Below are 19223 nucleotides of genomic sequence, written 5' to 3' on the forward strand. Positions count from 1 at the left end.
CAAATGCATACTCGTTGCACATATGTATGTGTGTACTTTCCACCGTGCTCTTGACTTGAGTATTTGCCAATCGCTTTTTATCAAATAAATCACCTTACATCATTGGTGCTTACAGGCGTTGGTGCTTTATATAAACGAAATGAAAAATTATCAATAAAATAAATCAATTAATCAGTGTTAACGATAATGTAAATAATATCATTAATTAAAAAATATTAATAAAATAAAATAACAACAATAAAAGTTGTTTTCTCTTGTAATGGCTTTATATGTGTTTGCTATAATATTTTTGCTAACGAACTATTATTATTTTTTATTAAATTGCAGCAGTCAGCACATTTCATTTTTTATCGTTAGAAGATCAAGTAATCAAGTAAATTTGTTGCTTAACGTAATTTTCTCTAAATATATTTTCTCAAATAATTTTTTAAAATATTTCAAAAATTATTTGAACTTATTGACTTATAATATTTATAAATCATTTTTGATAAATTTAAAGTTTTTAAAAGCACGATTGTGCTTCTTTCTGCTCTCTTTCATTTCTGCAATCCAAAAACCGTTTTAAATTATTTGAAATATATATTTTTCAATTTTAAAAATTAAAAATAAATTTTAAAAATTTAATATTGACCACAAAATTTTATAATATGTCAATTGAAAAAAAAATATTTAAAAAAATGTTAATATTATATATACAAATTTTAGTTTTTAGTTTTTAAACCATTTAATAATCATGAGCGATTAAATATCTAATACTTAACTCAAAATAATAATACAAAAATTGTTTATTAAAATAAATGTACGATATTTTTACAACCATGAACTGATATTCCATTAAAATAAAAGAACTAACATCTATAACAATTATTTAATTAAAAATCAATTTCTTAAGTTAAACATTAAATTCTTAGTTTAAGTATTAAAAAAACTTAATAATGAAAAAAAATATACAATTTTTGAAATAAAAAAAAACATTTAAAGAAAATTATTAATAAATTTAACAAAATGTGTTTTTTTAGAAAGATGGGTGAAATATTGTCAGAATTTTTTATTTTGAAATTGGTATTAAAAATATTATTTATGATTTAAATAACACACTTTTTATATTTCTTTTCTAGGGATGGCGGGGCTAACAACCGGTCACTTGTTGCTGTTGCTTGGCCTTTGTTGCACACTGGTGCAAGCCAGTTACCCACTCAAAATACTAGGTTTATTTCCACACCCAGGCATTAGTCACTTCCACTTCTTCCACCCTATTATGAGGGGCTTGGCCGAGAAAGGTCATGATGTTACTGTGTTAAGCCATTTTCCCGATAAAAGTCCACCGGCACGTTACAGAGATCTGCCGTTAACACGTCGTGAATCTTTGACGAATAGTGTCGACTTGAAGGTAAGTCAAAGCCTCGGCTTAACCGAATGAAAGAAAGATCAGTCTTTCTTCGCGCGAGTAACTGCTTTTAATTGCTTACTAATGATGAGAGTGCAAAATTTTAGTTTGTGAAGTTAATTTTTGAAGTTCTCTTTTGTGTGCAGCTTCGGTCACTGATGTTTTAATGTCTAGACTCGAATGTGTAATCTGTAAGTGAGTGTGTTGGTTGAAGTAGTGAACTTTGTTTGCGGAAATACTACAAAAACATTGTCTTTTAAGTTAATGCCATTATGTATTAGGGTGGTCCCAAGGTATGTGTATATCTTTTTACAGTTTTCGAAATAGAAAGCAACAAATCGGATTAAAAAGTTTAGAAAATCATTACATTCGATTCAATTTGTCATTCAAACGGTGAAATGTAGCGTTCACACTACAATAATTGTAAGCTTAACCTGAAACAGTCTTTCCAAAAAATGATGGTACAGTTGATTAGAATCTGCGAATGGCAGATTTTTGTTTACGATGGGAAAAGTTTGTTTGGCTATTTCTACCATGGAAAAATAATCGAGTTGTTTGAAAATTTCCCAATGGAAGTAGGGCTACAGAATCGTTGAAATTTTGCAAGAGTTTTGACTCGTACCAAAAGTAGAGTAGATGTCGATATAACGGTGCAAGAAAATGTAGCAAGGATCGTATATTCACCAAACGCATAATTAGTGGTAAAGAGATCTGGGTTTATGAATATGACTTCGAAACTATTCAGAACTCAACCGAATAGCGCTCCAAAAATCAGACGATGCCGGAAAAGAACAAGATTCGCTGAAGGCACTTAGGACCAACCCAGTCGCGACTTATAACAACTGTATGGAAAATTGGACTACGTAAAAATATTTGTTTTTTTTTGTCAGTCCGTGTCAAATTTGACCAGATGGTCGAGGTCGTAAGTAGGCACAGAAAACGTGCTGCTTTCACGGGGTCGGACCATAGAGAGAGGACTTATTGCATGCTAGACATAAGTTTAATATATCGGAGTCGATTTTGGATAACTTTAACCTGTTACAGTATCCACAAGGAAGCTGCGCAAGGGTCACAGTCGATTCTCGATCTCGTCGTTTGAATTGGGTGGTGGTTTGACTCCAAGTACGTCATTAACTGAGACTGAGTCGGTGAAGGTGTTTATAGTTCCACTGTGAATGGCGGTCAGTGGGTGTCTGAAGTTAGTTGCGTATTGTCTTATATCGTCGTTGAGGAAGAACCCCTTGATGCTCCTAGTAGGCGGTTCCACTTCAAGCAGGTGAAAAGTAGTTCATTAAGATTCTTAACTAGGAGCATACGGGCCTCTTTGTGCAGATATTCGATAGGATGAGGATAAGATTAAGGTCAAGTCTGTACTACCTTCGACCAATTTGTGAATATGGTTGCAGTGGCTTTAGCGGAGGAGAGTGTTAGGTTCCGTGCAGCAAGGAAACGAGTTTACTTTTGAGTACGTGCCATCGCTTCTATTCCCCATATACACGCCTCTCTATAACATCACTTTCTCATGTGAACTTCGTTAGACTGGTATTTGGTTTTGATGAAGACTTTCGGAGAATTTTTGAAAAATAAATTTTTGCTTCCACATTAAAAGTGAATTTCGAAGTTGGATTCTTTACGTTCTAGTTCTTTCAAACGCAACACTTCTACGATCACTTCGTGGAATTCTTTTTGCTCCACGAATGGGGGAAAGATGCCTGCAATCTCACATTGCGTTCCGATGCTTTGGCGCAGGTGTTGCGACAGCGCCAACATTTCGATGTGATCATCATGGAGCAATTCAATAGCGATTGCATGACAGCGGTGGCACATCAACTCAAGGCGCCATTCATAGGGTTGAGCAGGTGAGCGAAGTTATTTTGTCTTATAATAAAAAAAAATTGAAAATTTATACAACAAAAAACTATATGTATAAATAGTTGTGCTATGACGCCTTGGCATTACGATCGCGTGGGCATGCCCATGATGCCATCAGTTATGCCAGCAGTATTTATGGGACAATCCGAGGACATGACATTCGGCGCTCGGCTCGCTAACTGGTTCACCCATCACGGCATGCGTTTCCTTTACGAGTGAGTAACAACTATTCACGAGGCTAAAATAGTACTTTTATAATAATAAACAATTGATTACCAGTAATTTCAACACGCCCGCTATCGATGCCATGGTACGCGAAAAATTCGGCCAAAATACCCCGTCTGTTGCCGAATTGGCGAAGAAAACATCAATGCTATTCGTCAATCAGCATTTCTCCTTAAGCGGTGTCAAACCGTTGCCCCCGTCCGTTATCGATCTCGGCGGCATACACATACAGAAGGCCAAGCCACTGGATCCCGAACTGCAAAAGTTCCTCGATAATGCCGAACATGGTGTGGTTTTCATTAGTTGGGGTTCTATCATACGAGCCGACACTTTGCCGCCCGCCAAACGTGAGGCTATTGTTCGCGCTGTGAAGCGACTCAAACAACGGGTGATTTGGAAATGGGAGAACAGCACTCTGGCGAACAAGCCGGATAATCTGTATGTTAGCAAGTGGTTGCCACAACGTGATATACTCTGTCATCCGAATGTGAAGGTGTTCCTATCGCATGGCGGTCTAATGGGTAGTTCGGAGGCGGCTTACTGTGGTGTACCAGTAGTGGTCACGCCCATGTATGGTGATCAGTTTATGAATGCGGCGGCGTTGAAGTATCGCGGTATGGGTGTGGTGCTGAAATATGGCGATATCACCGAGAATTCCGTGCTGCGTTCAATAAGAGAGGTGTTGAAGAAACAGTAAGTGAAATGAGTGCAAGAGAGTGTTTTCTACATTTTTTACTTCTTGCAGATATATGGATAACGCCAAAGCGGTCTCATTCTCCTACAGACATCGTCCGCAGAGCGCACTCGAGACCGCCATCTGGTGGGTGGAATATGTCGCCAAAACCGAGGGTGCGCCACTTCTTAAAGCTCACGCCGTGCAAGTATCGCGCTTCGTTTACTACTCTTTGGATATATATCTATTCATTGCTGCCATTATATTCATATCGGTTGTGAGTTGGAGCTTTATATGTAGTAGATGGTGTTCGCGGCGTCCAAAGGCCGCTAAACAAAAGTCAAACTGAACAGGATGGTGAGGATTTTAGATTGAGAGAGAGTTAGTTAAATTAAAATTTGATCAATATTTTTAAATTTGAGCACTTTATTTACTCTCTTAGATATATTAGATAACAAATGGCAATGTAGTTACCATAATTAGCGTAATTTAGCTCATAAGAGCGTTAAATTAAAAAAATTAATGAAAATTGTTCACTAAAAACTCGCAAACATTTTTTTATTTATGGGAGTTTAAAAAATTTCACTATTTATAAATAAAATCAGTTAGTTTCGTCAATCGAACTACTTGGCTGGAGTGTACCACAGCTCGATGAGCGAAGAAAACTGTCAACATAACCCTCATTTTTGATTTTTTATTTTGGCTTTGGCGTGTTTTTTTCAACTTCGGCTCACTTTTGCCAGGATGTTTGGCCGATTGGTCGTCTGTTTACGGGTCGTTAGCATGGATCCAAGACTAATCGCCAGTAATAATAAGTTTCATGACATTCTGAAAACATTATTTCACAAACGTTTACGTGGCGCTATTTTTCGAAAGAATTGAGTGATTTCGTAATCAATCGTACTTTCACTTTTGTTAGGCCAAAATGTACTTTCAAAATTGATGTCACTGATCTTTCCGATTCCAACTATGCCAGTAAGATCTCTGACTGTTATTCGTCGATTCTCAAGCATCACTTCCTTTATTTTATTGCCGCGTTGATCACGGCGCGTTATGGATATAATTTTAATTGCTTGGCGAGTGTTCCAGAATTCAGATTGAGAACATTCTTGTCGAAAGTCATATCCGTGTTTCTGCCTATTAAAATTATTCCATTCTGTCATTTCAGCTTTCAGAAAGTATACTTGAAAATACGACTTTCGATAGCAATTAACATGTCATCTACACGATCACATCCGACTTAGACTTACTCTCAATTCTACTGTTTTGCACTGAACTGTCAATCTCCACGTCAGTCAGTCAGTCAAGGTAATGACGACAACATTATAAGCATTTTATTATTATGGAGCAAAGCGGTATCTATAGTAAGTACAAATTAGTTTGTCTTCTATAAAATTGCATATAAAAATTTGCATGCAAAGTTACGCAAAATGCGCACACGCAACTGAGGCACGCTCGCGATTGTAAATGATACGGAAGAAATTACCCTTACACCTTGTGTGCATAAAAGTGAAGAACATAGTTTAGGCATTATGAAGGAACCTAATGGAATCAACCTTCGTAGCTCTATAAATTGCAATATGACACAGTACAACAGCTAATCTGGGGGGTGAGAAATTCCAAGTCAGGGTGATGGTACTAGGTCAGTATAGTAAAACCCTCAAAGGGTTTGGCGTTCGTATGTGTCAGTTTTTTTTATGACCTTTTAAATTTTTTCCTTATCTTGATGTTTTTTCGCGAACCACTTTTTCAGTGGTTTTTTGTGTTGCGTGAATTAAATTGTGGAAAGCATTTTTTTATGTATTCTGGACAACATGGTATTTGTTTAATATTAATAATGTAAATACTAATTTAGTTAATGTATTATTTCGTTTTTTTTTTCCAGGAAAACACTGAATCATTAAAAAACTAAAAAAAAAATTTTAATTGTTTAGAGAAAAGTGTTTTTGTTATAGTGTCGGGGGAGTTCGAGCTATAAATCATTTGTTTTACTAAACTACAAGGTTTCTACATAACATACGAGGTGTGTTCAAAAAGTATCGCGAATTTTGTGTTTTTCAAAAATTATTTATTTATTCATGAATATCTATTTTGTCCCCTTCAAAGTAATCCCCATGAGATATTATACTCTTGTGCCAACGGTTTTTCCAATCTTCGAAGCACTTCAAAAAATCTTTTTTTTTAATCTTCTTCAGCTCCTCCTTCGATGCCGTCTTTATCTCGTCAAGAGAAGCGTAACGTCGTCCTTTCATGGGCCTCTTCAGTTTAGGGAACAAGAAAAAGTCACAGGGGGCCTGATCTGGGGAATACGGTGGCTGCGGCATCATTAATGTGTTGTTTTTGGGGAAAAAGTCGCGTACAAGCAACGATGTGTGAGCAGGGGCGTTATCGTGGTGCGTTGATAGGTAAAACTCGAAGACGATCCAAAACACGTGCAAGCAAAGCAGCTGTCAACAATTAAATGAACATTCAAAATAGCCGAACTTGTCGGCAGAAGTGAGAGACATGAGTACCAACATAACGCCACAAAAAATTCGAAATTCGAATATAAGTACGTAACCCGCGAAAATTCAAAATTCGCGATACTTTTTGAACACACCTCGTATGTATTTGAAAATTCGTGTTTACTAATGTCACTTAGCCGGCACTGCCTTGATTCAGTCAGTCGGCGAAGAAAGCTGAAGCGATTCGGTTATTGCATTTTAATTGTTTTTTCATACATCATCTCACCTCTAATTTTTTATAAACGCGTGTGTTCGGTGTGAAGGCAAGTGTGTATATCTACATAAATATATAAATATAAATATTCGGTTGTGTTATTTGCGTTTTAGAGCTTGAGGTGAGTGCAATATTAGTTACGCGTGAAATTAAAATAATTTTGACACTTGTTGTGGCAATTGGGGTGTAAATGGAAAATAATTTAAACACCCACAAAAGCCGGTATACGAAAAAGTTGCGGTTTGTTTTAGAAAAGACGTTGATCTTCAAAAGTACAAATGCATACACGTTGTTCATATGTATGTGTGTACTTTCCAACGTGCTCTTGACTTTGAGTATTTGCCAATCGCTTCTTATCAAATAAATCACCTTACATCATTGGTGCTTATAAGCGTCGGTGCTTTATATAAACGAAATGAAAAATTATCAATAAAATAAATCAAATAATCAGTGTTAACAATAATGTAAATAATATCATTAATTAAAAAATATTAATAAAACAAAATAACAACAATAAAAGTTGTTTTTTCTTGTATGGACTTGTCTTTGCTATAATACTTTTGCTAACGAACTATTATTATTTTTTATTAAATTGCGCATAAAGTCAGCACATTTCATTTTTTATCGTTAGCAGATCATTTTTTGTTTAACGTGCCTTTTGCTAAAAATCTTTTCTTATAATAAATAAAAAAAATTTTTAAAATATTTTAAAAAGTTATTTGTGTTTATTGACTTATCATAAAAATAATTTTTGATAAATTTAAAGTTTTAAAAAAAAATTTTTAGTGCTTTTATTACTATTGTGCTTCTTTCTGCTCTCTTTCATTTCCGCAATCCAAAAATCGTTTTAAATTATTTGAAATATATATTTTTCAATTTTAAAAATTAAAAATAAAAAAATATAAAAAAAAATGTTAATATTGTATATATAAATAATTTTTAAACCATATAATTTAATTTTATAATCATGAGCGATTAAATAACTAATATTTAACTAAAAATAATAATAAAAAAATAGTTTATTAAATAAATGTAATTTTTTTTTTAAACCATGAACTGATATTCAATTAAAATATAAGAAATAACATCTATAACAAATATTTACTGATAAATAAATTTCTTAAGTTAAACATTAAGCTATTAGTTTAAACATTAAAAAAACTTAATAATTGAAAAAAATATAATTTTTTAAATAAAAAAAAAATTACAAAAATGTTTTAATAATAAATTTAACAAAATGTGTTTTTTTAGGAAAATGGGTTTAATATTGTCAGAATTTTTTTTTTGAAATTGGTATTAAGAATGTTATTTATGATTTAAATAACTTTTTCAGTGGGACTAGACTTCATGTTTCAATTAAAAAAATAAAATAAAATAAAAAATTAATTTCAATTATAGTGTAAATGAAATTAAATTTAAAAAAATATAATTTTTTCTTCGCATGCCAGCCTCTTTCATTTCGAGCTCTTTTTGTAAAGGTCACTAACTTTTAAATGATTTTGTCTATAGCTAAATGTGCTTTGCTTTCAATTTTTAATATTTTTGATAGATAAAATGTCATTAACTTATTTGTAAATAAAAAAATTCTATATCGCAAAAAGTACCGCTATAAAGTGTTGACAAATATGCACAACCCTTGAAAATTTTGTGTGGTAAGCTTTGCGTGGCCACAAGTGTATAATGTATGTAACTACTATATACATACATATATGTATTATATATTGCGCGATTAACTTAGTAATTTCTTTTCTTTAGTGCAATTTAAACGCGATTTTTGATTTTGCAACGTGAACAGTTGCGTTAGAGAAATTTAATCTTTCAGCAATCTCTCGAGTTATTATTCGACGATTTGCATCGACAAACGACTTTTTTAAATCACATCGACTTCAAAAGAACTTCCAGGACTTGGTGCCTCCTCAAGATCGAAATAGCCAATTTTGGCATTGGTCATGTAGAGTCAACAAATCTTGTTCGCGAAAATCACATAATTTTCGCCTTGCTTATTCTGCATTTGTACCCTTTTGATGGTAAAACAGTGAAATATGACAAAAAAGATATTTTCGATCTATCTTCGTTAGGCCACCAAATAAATAGTATTCCAAAAAATTTAGGAAAAAAAATTAGCTTAGCATTTCAGCTAATATTATATGTATATAACGGTAAAAAGGTTGAGTGTGAAGTTGGCTACGAAGAAATTCAATAAGATCAACGGTTGTCATTTCCAACTTCCAAAATTCTTTCCAACTTAACCGTTGGAAAATGTAATCGTGTTTCTCTGCTTAAAATTGTCTTGAATTCAAAGATAACAAGCCACAAATATAAAACAACAACAAAAAAATAAAAGTAAGTTATAAAAACAAACATAAAGCTGCAAATAATTAAAAAAAGCGATTAAATAATAAAAATTAAACAAACAAAGTTTACAAGCAAACATACATACATATGTTGTAAAATACACTCGTAGCCATAAAAAGATGTAAAAAAACCAAGTAAGGAAGAGCTAAGTTCGGGTGCAACCGAACATATACTCTTGCAACTTACAAGAATCAAAGCCAGGGAAATACTTTATGGTGGAAAATGTCAACCGGAGGATCGAAATCCAAGCAATTTTATATACTAAAGTCGGTATCATCTAAATTAAACTACTAAACATCAAATTATCCAATGGTAACCTTCGTCCGACAATAGAGTTTCGAACTGCCAGACTACTTTCCGAAAGGCCTTTCGCCGTCGTCCTTAAAAGAAACATTTTATATTAAGTTGAACTTTTAGTTTTTTAAGTTCTTTATACAACTCTTATACCCAGCAATACAATTATTAATATAATATCTCGTTCCAATTTCAAGGCACGATCCATATTTGGATAATTTTTTAAGAAATGATTCAGCATACTTTTACCAAATGTTCGACCGTCATCAATTAAACTAGCAATTAGTTGACATATTTCGGTCTCCTCGTCGTTATCGCTATTATGGTTCTCAATTTTGCCGTCATCTGTTATTAATTCATTCAGACAATCATCATCTAGAGGTTTATCTATTAATGATTAGTAATAATCTTCAATTTGTAGGTCTTCAAATCCTTTTCTTCTGATTTCATGTGCCAAGGCTATAATTTCAGAAGTCTGCATCGATGCTTGGGGCACTGAGGAACCACTCTTGACGCATTCTGGCCAAAGTGCTTTCCAGCAGGAATTTAATGTTGATACCCTTAACTTTTCTTTGGCCATTGAAGCATATCCAAAATAGAATATTTTTTCGATGCATCAATGATTGTAAGGTTGTCCTTCTCTACTGCATCTAAAATATGTTGGAATGCTCGTTGAATATATTAAAGCTTAAACGTAGCAATTATACCGTGATCTAATGGTTGAATCAAGGAAGTGATATTAGGTGGCAAAAATATTGCTTAAACATTTGGATGCTCTAAAACGTGATGACTTAGCGCATTATTTATAAGCAAAAGCTCTTTAAAATCAAGACATTGCTGTTCCATATATATTTTAATTTCAGGAACAAAGTATTCTTCAAACCATTCCGTAAATAGACCTGCTGTCATCCAGGCCTTTTTATTCGACCTCCAATGAACTGGCAACTCTTGAATTTTTTTTCCTCCCAAAGCAAGTGGCCTTAATGATCAGTTAATTAGACAGTCAACCGGATTTCAACTTTTCTCTTCAACCTGATCATTTATATAAATATATATATATATATATATTATATAAATATATATATCACATATATATGGTAATTAGTTTTAGGTGATACCTACAACCGTTAGTTGAACAAAACTATAATACTCTGTAGCAACTGGTTGCAAGAGTATAAAAATAATGGTCGAAGCACTAGTCAAAATTTTGAGTTTTGACAAAATGGCGGCTTCTCGAAAAAAAATCGATTTTTGTGAATTTCAGAACGAATAAAGCTGTCGAAATTATTATTTAAAATTCCTTCGATCATTTCCGGACAAATGTATTTAAGCAGTTCGCGTGAAAGCTTCGATGAATACCGCAGTTTCGAAAAAAATTTTCATTATTTCGAAAAAAGTGCACTTATAGTTATGGGCACCAAAAAGACACTAAGTTAAAAAATTCTTACAATTCGCTGATATCTCAGAAACTATTTATTTGCCGGAGAATTTATGTACATACATTCGATATATATGCAGAAAATATTGATTTTTTAAAATACATACATAAGTGGAAATAGCAGTTGAATTTAGTTTTTTTTTAATAAATAATAAATTATACAAAATTTATTTAAATTTTTTAATGGTACTTAGATTTAATCAAAAAATTAATAGAAAATTTTTTGAGAAACATACTCTAAACATTTTTTATATATCTTTTCTAGGGATGGCGGGACAAACGCCCGGACACTTATTGCTGTTGCTTGGCCTTTGTTGCACATTGGTGCAAGCCAGTTACCCACTCAAAATACTAGGTTTATTTCCACACCCAGCCATTAGTCACTTCCACTTCTTCCACCCCATTATGCGGGGCTTGGCCGAGAAAGGTCATGATGTTACTGTATTAAGCCATTTTCCCGATAAAAGTCCAACGGCACGTTACAGAGATCTGCCATTAACACGTCATGAAACTTTGACGAATAGTGTCGACTTGAAGGTAAGTCAAAGCCTCGGCTTAATGAATGAAAGAAAGATCAGTCTTTCTTCGCGCGAGCAACAGCTTTTAATTGCTTACTAATGATGAGAGTGCAACATTTTTGTTTATGCGGTTAATTTTTGTACTATTTTGACATTCACTGATATTTTAATGTCTAGACTCGAATGTATGTATAATCTGTAAGTGAGTGTGTTGGTTGAAGCAGTGAACTTTGTTTGCGGAAATACTACAAAACATTGTCTTTTAGGTTAATGCCATTCTGTATTAGGAAGGTCCTAAGACTTATGCTCTAATTTTTGTTGGCAACTCTTAACTTACGTTCCACTAAAGTCTTGGTACAACTGATTTGAATGGACTGTTATGTTGAAAAGGGGGAATTTCACAATTCAATATTGTTGTTGTATATCGAGGGTTACATCTAGGGGGGAGTTGTCTGACCTCCACCTTCAGCGCGAACCTTACTATTCTGTAGTCTGACAGGAAAGGCTCCGTTGAGACCCTCCATCGTGAGACCCAACCGCTTGCAGCGCTCGTTGCTGAAGGTGATGTCAACTTCCCTCCTGCTTATCGTTATGAAGGTGGGTTCGCACCCCACATTCTCTATTGCCAAGTTATTACCTAGTACATATTATAATAGAGACTCACCCCTCGAGTTGCAGTCCGTACTGCCCTATTCCACGTGGAAGGCGTTCGCGTCACAGCCGATAATAAGTGGCAGCCTGTACTTCCTGCAGTACTACACCAGCCTTTCCACCACTTCTGGGGGTGCTATAGATACCTCCCTCGGGAAGTAGGCTGATCCCAGGATGAAGTCCTTACCTTCAAAGTCCCTGGCCTGTACCGCCACCAGATCCTGCGTCAGGAACTTTGAAATACAGACAAGTTCAATATTACTACAGACTACTATACAAGTTCTAGGTCCCTCGCTAGAGAGATCCCAGATTACCTCGTTGTACTCTGTCTTGAGGCCTTTGATCTCTCCTTTGTAGACCCACGGCTCTTGGTTCAGCAGGATGCCCAGGTTTTCCGTTGTGAACCTGCTCGTTATGACAGCCGAAGTTGCCGCCGCGTGATGCAGGCTCACCTGGGCGACTTCCATGTCGACGGCCTCTATAATAGTGGTTCGAGGAGGGGCAAGTCCTCATCCCCGCCGTCGTTCGCGCTGCTGTCCTTGTGGTATCCTAGTCCCTCGAGGGGTTCCTAGGTGGAGGGGTGCTCTGCTCTCTGGACAACTGGGACGTCTGAGGTCGCCGCAGGGCTTCCGCCACCTCGGGGTCTTCCCATTCCGGAAGTGCTGCAGGTACCACTTGAGGCTGGCCCCGTTCATGCCCTTCCTACGAGGGTCAGCGCACCCACCGGGACTGCCAGCTGGCGGGAGAGGGCGCCTCCTGAGCCTTCTTCTCCTCTTGCTCGCACTATCGGTCTCTGCCCCATGTGACTCCCCTGAGTCTGAGCAGCTAAGCCTACTACAGGGGCTGCTGGTGGTGCTTTGAGCTCCATCCGCGGCCACAGTTGCTTTCGACTGTCGGACGCCGCTGCAAGAGGGCATGTCGTCGTCATCCTCCCTGGCATGCTCCTCGAACAGCGCCCGCTCTTCTGGCGAGAGAGCATCAAGGAAGCTAAACTTCCGCTTAGCTCCTTGACCCCCCGCCTGCAGCTGCGCCGATTACCTTCTCCTTCTCGTGTTCCATGCCCGTTGTCCGTTGTTGTTGCCTGGTCGATTCGTTTGAGGTTGCTGTTGTGGCTGTTGTTTTTGTCTTTTTTGTGTTGTTAATCTTTTTCTTACGACCCTCGGCTCAACGAGGTGCGCTGTCTCGTCTGCTTATCTATTGGGGAACTAGAGGTCCGCCACGCCCGAGCCCCTTGACGCGGTAAGGCCACAATTACTCCCCGATTCGGCCCGGTGTTGGGAGAGGCTCCGTTCGAATACAGCCGAATTTACCTCCTGGCTGCAAATCATCCAATAGGGAAGGGAGTCGCATAACACCCTGGATTAGGAGGTGGTAACTCTTGGCTGCCGCACGCATGCGGTACCCGCCATCCTGCCTGGGCTGTGCTAGTCAACACCACCAACACCGGTTGGGGGGTGCCGAGTATGCCTTGCGATTAAACCCCTGCACCACGACAAAGTGCCTACCATTCGCAGAGGTATATATATTTATTGTGATTCTTTTCGTTCCAGTTCTTTGAAACGGAACACTTCTACGATCACTTCGGGGTATTCTTTTTGGTCCACGAATGGGGGAAGAACGCCTGCAATCTCACATTGCGTTCCGATGCTTTGGCGCAGGTGTTGCGACAACGCCAACATTTCGATGTGATCATCATGGAGCAATTCAATAGCGATTGCATGACAGCGGTGGCACATCAACTCAAGGCGCCATTCATAGGGTTGAGCAGGTGAGCGAAGTTATTTTGTCTTATAATCAAAAGATCGCCCATTGCATTTATAATAATTGAAAATTTATACAACAAAAAACTATATACATAGTTGTGCTATGACGCCTTGGCATTACGAACGCGTGGGCATGCCCATGATACCATCAGTTATGCCTGCAGTATTTATGGGACAATCCGAGGACATGACATTCGGCGCTCGTCTCGCCAATTGGTTCACCGATCACACGATGCGTTTCCTTTACGAGTGAGTAACAACTATTCACGAGGCTAAAATAGTACTTTTATAATAATAAACAATTGATTACCAGTAATTTCAACACGCCCGCTATCGATGCCATGGTACGCGAAAAATTCGGCCAAAATACCCCCTCAGTTGCCGAATTGGCGAAGAAAACATCAATGCTATTCGTCAATCAGCATTTCTCCTTGAGCGGTGTCAAACCGTTGCCGCCGTCCGTTATCGATCTCGGCGGCATACACATACAGAAGGCCAAGCCACTGGATCCCGAACTGCAAAAGTTTCTCGATAATGCCGAACATGGTGTGGTCTTCATTAGTTGGGGTTCCATGATACGAGCCGACACTTTGCCGCCCGCCAAACGTGAGGCTATTGTACGCGCTGTGATGCGACTCAAACAACGGGTGATTTGGAAATGGGAGAACAGTACTCTGGCGAACAAGCCGGATAATCTGTATGTTAGCAATTGGTTGCCACAACGTGATATACTCTGTCATCCGAATGTGAAGGTATTCCTATCGCATGGCGGTCTAATGGGTAGTTCGGAGGCGGCTTACTGTGGTGTACCAGTAGTGGTAACGCCCATGTATGGTGATCAGTTTGTGAATGCGGCGGTGTTGAAATATCGCGGTATGGGTGTGGTGCTGAAATATGGCGATATCACGGAGAATTCCGTGCTGCGTTCAATAAGAGAGGTGTTGAAGAAACAGTAAGTGAAATGAGTGCAAGAGAGTGTGGAGTGTGAGTGTTCTCTATATTTTTTACTTCTTGCAGATATATGGATAACGCCAAAGCGGTCTCATTCTCCTACAGACATCGTCCGCAGAGCGCACTCGAGACCGCCATCTGGTGGGTGGAATATGTCGCCAAAACCGAGGGTGCGCCACTTCTTAAAGCTCACGCCGTGCAAGTATCGCGCTTCGTTTACTACTCTTTGGATATATATCTATTCATTGCTGCCATTATATTCATATCGGTTGTGAGTTGGAGCTTTATATGTAGTAGATGGTGCTCGCGGCGTCCAAAGGCCGCCAAACAAAAGTCTAATTGAACAGGATGGTGAGGATTTTAGATTGAGGGAGAGTTAGTTAAATTAAAATTTGGTCAATATTTTTAAATTTAAGCACTTTATTTACTCTCTTAGATATATTAGATAACAAATTACAATGTAGTTACCATAATTAACGTAATTTAGCTCATAAGGAGCGTGGAAGAAATGTAGAAATGCCTAAACATTTTCTGCCAAAAGTTAAAAAATGAAGACAACATAAACTACATTTTGTTTAAAATAGTTAAATAAAAGATAAATCAAAATTGTTCACAAAAATACTTGCAAAGAGATTTTATTTATGACGAAATTGAGCGAAGCACTGCAAAGAGCATACCTGATTTAAAAAAAATGTTGCCATTTTCACATAAACTTTCCTATAGAGTGTTGCCAAAAAACAAAAAATAGATTAATCCTAAATAATATAGTGGCGGTATCTTTTTTGACAGATCACGCGTGTGTCGTGTCAAGCTGTAATGTTATTTTTGAGCAACATTATTTGCATTTCATAATGCAGAGACTTGCCTAAACAACGTTTACAAATCGTTTACTTTTACTACGAAAATTCACGTTCTGTGAAGAATGTGTTTCGCGCCCTTCTCTCAACTTATGGTCAACATAATCGGCCTACTGAGCGTTCTATTCGCAGCACCATCACCCATCTTAAGCCCCAACATTCAATATTGGATAATATTTGACCGATTAGACCACTTCCAGCACGCTTCTTCTTCTTTACTGGCGTAGACACCGCTTACGCGATTATAGCCGAGTCAACAACAGCGCGCCAATCGTTTCTTCTCTTCGCTACGTGGCGCCAATTGGATATTCCAAGCGAGGCCAGGTCCTTCTCCACTTGGTCCTTCCAACGGAGTGGAGGTCTTCCTCTTCCTCTGCTTCCCGCGGCGGGTACTGCGTCGAATACTTTCAGAGCTGGAGTGTTTTCATCCATCCGGACAACATGACCTAGCCAGCGTAGCCGCTGTCTTTTAATTCGCTGAACTATGTCGATGTCGTCGTATATCTCGTACAGCTCATCGTTCCATCGGATGCGGTATTCGCCGTGGCCAACGCGCAAAGGACCATAAATCTTCCGCAGAACTTTTCTCTCGAAAACTCGCAACGTCGACTCATCGGTTGTTGTCATCGTCCAAGCCTCTGCACCATATAGCAGGACGGGAATTATGAGCGACTTATAGAGTTTGGTTTTTGTTCGTCGAGAGAGGACTTTACTTTTCAATTGCCTACTCAGTCCGAAGTAGCACCTGTTGGCAAGAGTAATCCTGCGTTGGATTTCTAGGCTGACATTGTTGGTGGTGTTAATGCTGGTTCCTAAATAGACGAAATTATCTACAACTTCAAAGTTATGACTGTCAACAGTGACGTGAGTGCCAAGTCGCGAGTGCGACGACTGTTTGTTTGATGACAGGAGATATTTCGTCTTGCCCTCGTTCACTGCCAGACCCATTTGCGTTGCTTCCTTGTTCAGTCTGGAGAAAGCCGAACTAACGGCGCGGGTGTTGAGACCGATGATATCAATATCATCGGCATACGCCAGCAGCTGTACACTCTTATAAAAGATTGTACCTGCTCGGTTCAGTTCTGCAGCTCTAATAATTTTCTCCAGCAGCAGATTGAAAAAGTCGCACGATAGGGAGTCGCCTTGTCTGAAACCTCGTTTGGTATCGAACGGCTCGGAGAGGTCCTTCCCGATCCTGACGGAGCTTTTGGTCCCGCTCAACGTCAGTTTACACAGCCGTATTAGTTTTGCGGGATACCAAATTCAGACATTGCGGCATAAAGACAGCTCCTTTTCGTGCTATCGAAAGCAGCTTTGAAATCGACGAATAGGTGGTGAGTGTCGATTCTCCTTTCACGGGTCTTTTCCAAGATTTGGCGCATGGTGAATATCTGGTCGGTTGTTGATTTTCCAGGTCTGAAGCCACACTGATAAGGTCCAATCAGTTTGTTGACGGTGGGCTTTAATCTTTCACACAATACGCTCGATAGAACCTTGTACGCGATGTTGAGGAGGCTAATCCCACGGTAGTTGGCGCAGATTGTGGGGTCTCCTTTTTTATGGATTGGGCATAGCACACTTAAATTCCAATCGTTGGGCATGCTCTCATCCGACCATATTTTGCAAAGAAGCTGATGCATGCTCCTTATCAGTTCTTCGCCGCCGTGTTTGAATAGCTCGGCCGGCAATCCGTCTGCCCCTGCCGCTTTGTTGTTCTTCAGGCGGGCAACTGCTATTCGAACTTCGTCATGGTCGGGCAATGGAACGTCTGCTCCATCGTCATCGATTGGGGTATCGGGTTCGCCTTCTCCTGGTGCTATGTGTTCACTGCCATTCAGCAGGCTGGAGAAGTGTTCCCTCCATAATCTAAGTATGCTCTGGGCATCGGTGGCTAGATCACCTTTGGGGGTTCTACAGGAGTATGCTCCGGTCTTGAAACCTTCTGTAAGTCGCCGCATTTTTTCGTAGAATTTTCGAGCATTACCCCTGTCGGCCAGCTTATCAAGCTGCTCGTACTCACGCATTTCGGCCTCTTTCTTCTTCTGTCTGCAAATGCGTCTCGCTTCCCTCTTCAACTCTCGGTATCTATCCCATCCCGCACGTGTTGTGGTCGATTGTAACGTTGCGAGGTAGGCAGCCTGTTTTCTCTCCGCTGCGACACGGCACTCCTCATCGTACCAGCTGTTCTTTTGCACTTTCCGAAAACCAATGGTTTCGGTTGCAGCTGTACGTAAGGAGTTTGAAATGCCGTCCCACAGTTCCCTTATACCGAGTTGTTGACGAGTGCTCTCAGAGAGCAGGAGTGCAAGCCGAGTAGAAAATCGTTCGGCTGTCTGTTGTGATTGCAGCTTCTCGACGTCGAACCTTCCTTGTGTTTGTTGGCGCGCGTTTTTTGCTGCACAGAGGCGGGTGCGAATCTTGGCTGCAACAAGATAGTGGTCCGAGTCGATGTTAGGACCTCGGAGCGCACGCACATCTAAAACACTGGAGACGTGTCTTCCGTCTATCACAACATGATCGATCTGGTTGGTGGTTTTTCGATCCGGAGACAGCCAGGTAGCTTGATGTATCTTCTTATGCTGGAATCTAGTACTACAGATAACCATATTTCGGGCCCCGGCGAAGTCGATCAGCCTCAACCCATTTGGGGATGTTTCCTCGTGGAGGCTGAATTTACCGACCGTAGTGCCAAAGATACCTTCTTTGCCCATCCTGGCGTTGAAGTCGCCAAGCACGATTTTGACATCGTGGCGGGGCATCTCTCTTAAGTGCGCTCCAAGCACTCATAAAAAGCATCTTTGGTCACATCGTCCTTCTCTTCCGTCGGGGCGTGGGCGCAAATCAGCGATATGTTGAAGAACCTCGCTTTGATTGCGGATTGTGGCTAGACGTTCATTCTCCGGAGTGAATGATAGTACTCGGCGACGGAAGTCTCTCTCCCACCACGAATCCAACACCAAACTTGCGCTCCTTTATATGGCCACTGTAGTAAATGTCACAAGGACCCTACTCGTCTCTGTCCTTGTCCCGTCCATCGCATTTCTTGGACGGCGGTGATGTCAGCCTTTATCTTTACGAGGACATCTACCAGCTGGGCAGCGGCACCTTCCCAATTAAGGGACCGGACATCCCAGGTGCATGCCTCAAATCATAGTCCTTATTTCGTTTGCCATGGTCGTCATCAAAAGGGGGGTCTCTCATCCGAGGCTGTGTTTGCTTTTTCATTGGGGGTGTTTTTTTACGTGGCGGGTCCCAAACCCAGCGCACAACCCTATGCAGGGGATGTTTCGCCTTCTCACGTTAGCTCGCCTTCAAACGGATGTTCTTAGGCTACCCAGAGGATACTTGGTCAAAGACCGGAAGTCGTGAGCTGCTTGAGTCATATGTAAAAGAATCGTTTCTGGCCACTCCCAAGTGAATGGCGATCAGAGAACTTTCCTCACTTGCGTGAACTTCTACACATGACTCCATCCTCCCCCCCCCTCCAGCACGCAGTGAAGAGAATATAGCTGCCGTAGCTG

The 19223-nt window shown here is 39.3% G+C and overlaps 3 protein-coding genes and 1 long non-coding RNA gene across 7 annotated transcripts in view; 3 read left to right on the forward strand and 1 right to left on the reverse strand.

The window, feature by feature from the left end:
* The window catches only part of LOC125777881 (uncharacterized), a 28039-nt gene extending 25355 nt beyond the window's left edge, over positions 1-2684 (reverse strand). The window contains exon 1 of the long non-coding RNA XR_007422440.1: positions 1822-2684. This is a non-coding gene — a long non-coding RNA (uncharacterized LOC125777881). The remainder of the gene's footprint in view (positions 1-1821) is intronic.
* Positions 1-4699, forward strand: part of LOC125777872 (UDP-glucosyltransferase 2-like) — a 31458-nt gene extending 26759 nt beyond the window's left edge. The window contains exon 7 of the transcript XR_007422438.1: positions 4600-4699. The gene's annotated coding sequence lies outside the window, so the exon portion shown is untranslated. The remainder of the gene's footprint in view (positions 1-4599) is intronic.
* Positions 1-4699, forward strand: part of LOC115066658 (UDP-glucosyltransferase 2) — a 17655-nt gene extending 12956 nt beyond the window's left edge. The window contains exons 3-7 of the mRNA XM_049453983.1: positions 1119-1390; positions 3029-3246; positions 3322-3474; positions 3539-4177; positions 4230-4699. Of these exons, the coding sequence (XP_049309940.1) occupies positions 1121-1390; positions 3029-3246; positions 3322-3474; positions 3539-4177; positions 4230-4506 (1557 nt within the window). The 5' untranslated portion in view covers positions 1119-1120 and the 3' untranslated portion in view covers positions 4507-4699. The remainder of the gene's footprint in view (positions 1-1118; positions 1391-3028; positions 3247-3321; positions 3475-3538; positions 4178-4229) is intronic.
* The window catches only part of LOC105224660 (UDP-glucosyltransferase 2-like), a 28414-nt gene extending 12968 nt beyond the window's left edge, over positions 1-15446 (forward strand). For 3 of the 4 annotated variants that reach the window (XM_049453984.1, XM_049453986.1, XM_049453987.1), the window contains 5 exons: positions 11228-11499; positions 13682-13899; positions 13991-14143; positions 14208-14846; positions 14912-15446. In XM_049453984.1, the coding sequence (XP_049309941.1) occupies positions 11230-11499; positions 13682-13899; positions 13991-14143; positions 14208-14846; positions 14912-15188 (1557 nt within the window). In that variant the 5' untranslated portion in view covers positions 11228-11229 and the 3' untranslated portion in view covers positions 15189-15446. Of the gene's footprint in view, positions 1-6843; positions 6997-11227; positions 11500-13681; positions 13900-13990; positions 14144-14207; positions 14847-14911 lie in introns of those variants that run through there. The other variant, XM_049453985.1, reaches the window with a different exon arrangement.
* Positions 15447-19223: the final 3777 nt, after the last annotated feature.

Source organism: Bactrocera dorsalis, chromosome 3 (assembly GCF_023373825.1).
Source record: "Bactrocera dorsalis isolate Fly_Bdor chromosome 3, ASM2337382v1, whole genome shotgun sequence".
Classification (NCBI taxonomy): domain Eukaryota; kingdom Metazoa; phylum Arthropoda; class Insecta; order Diptera; family Tephritidae; genus Bactrocera; species Bactrocera dorsalis.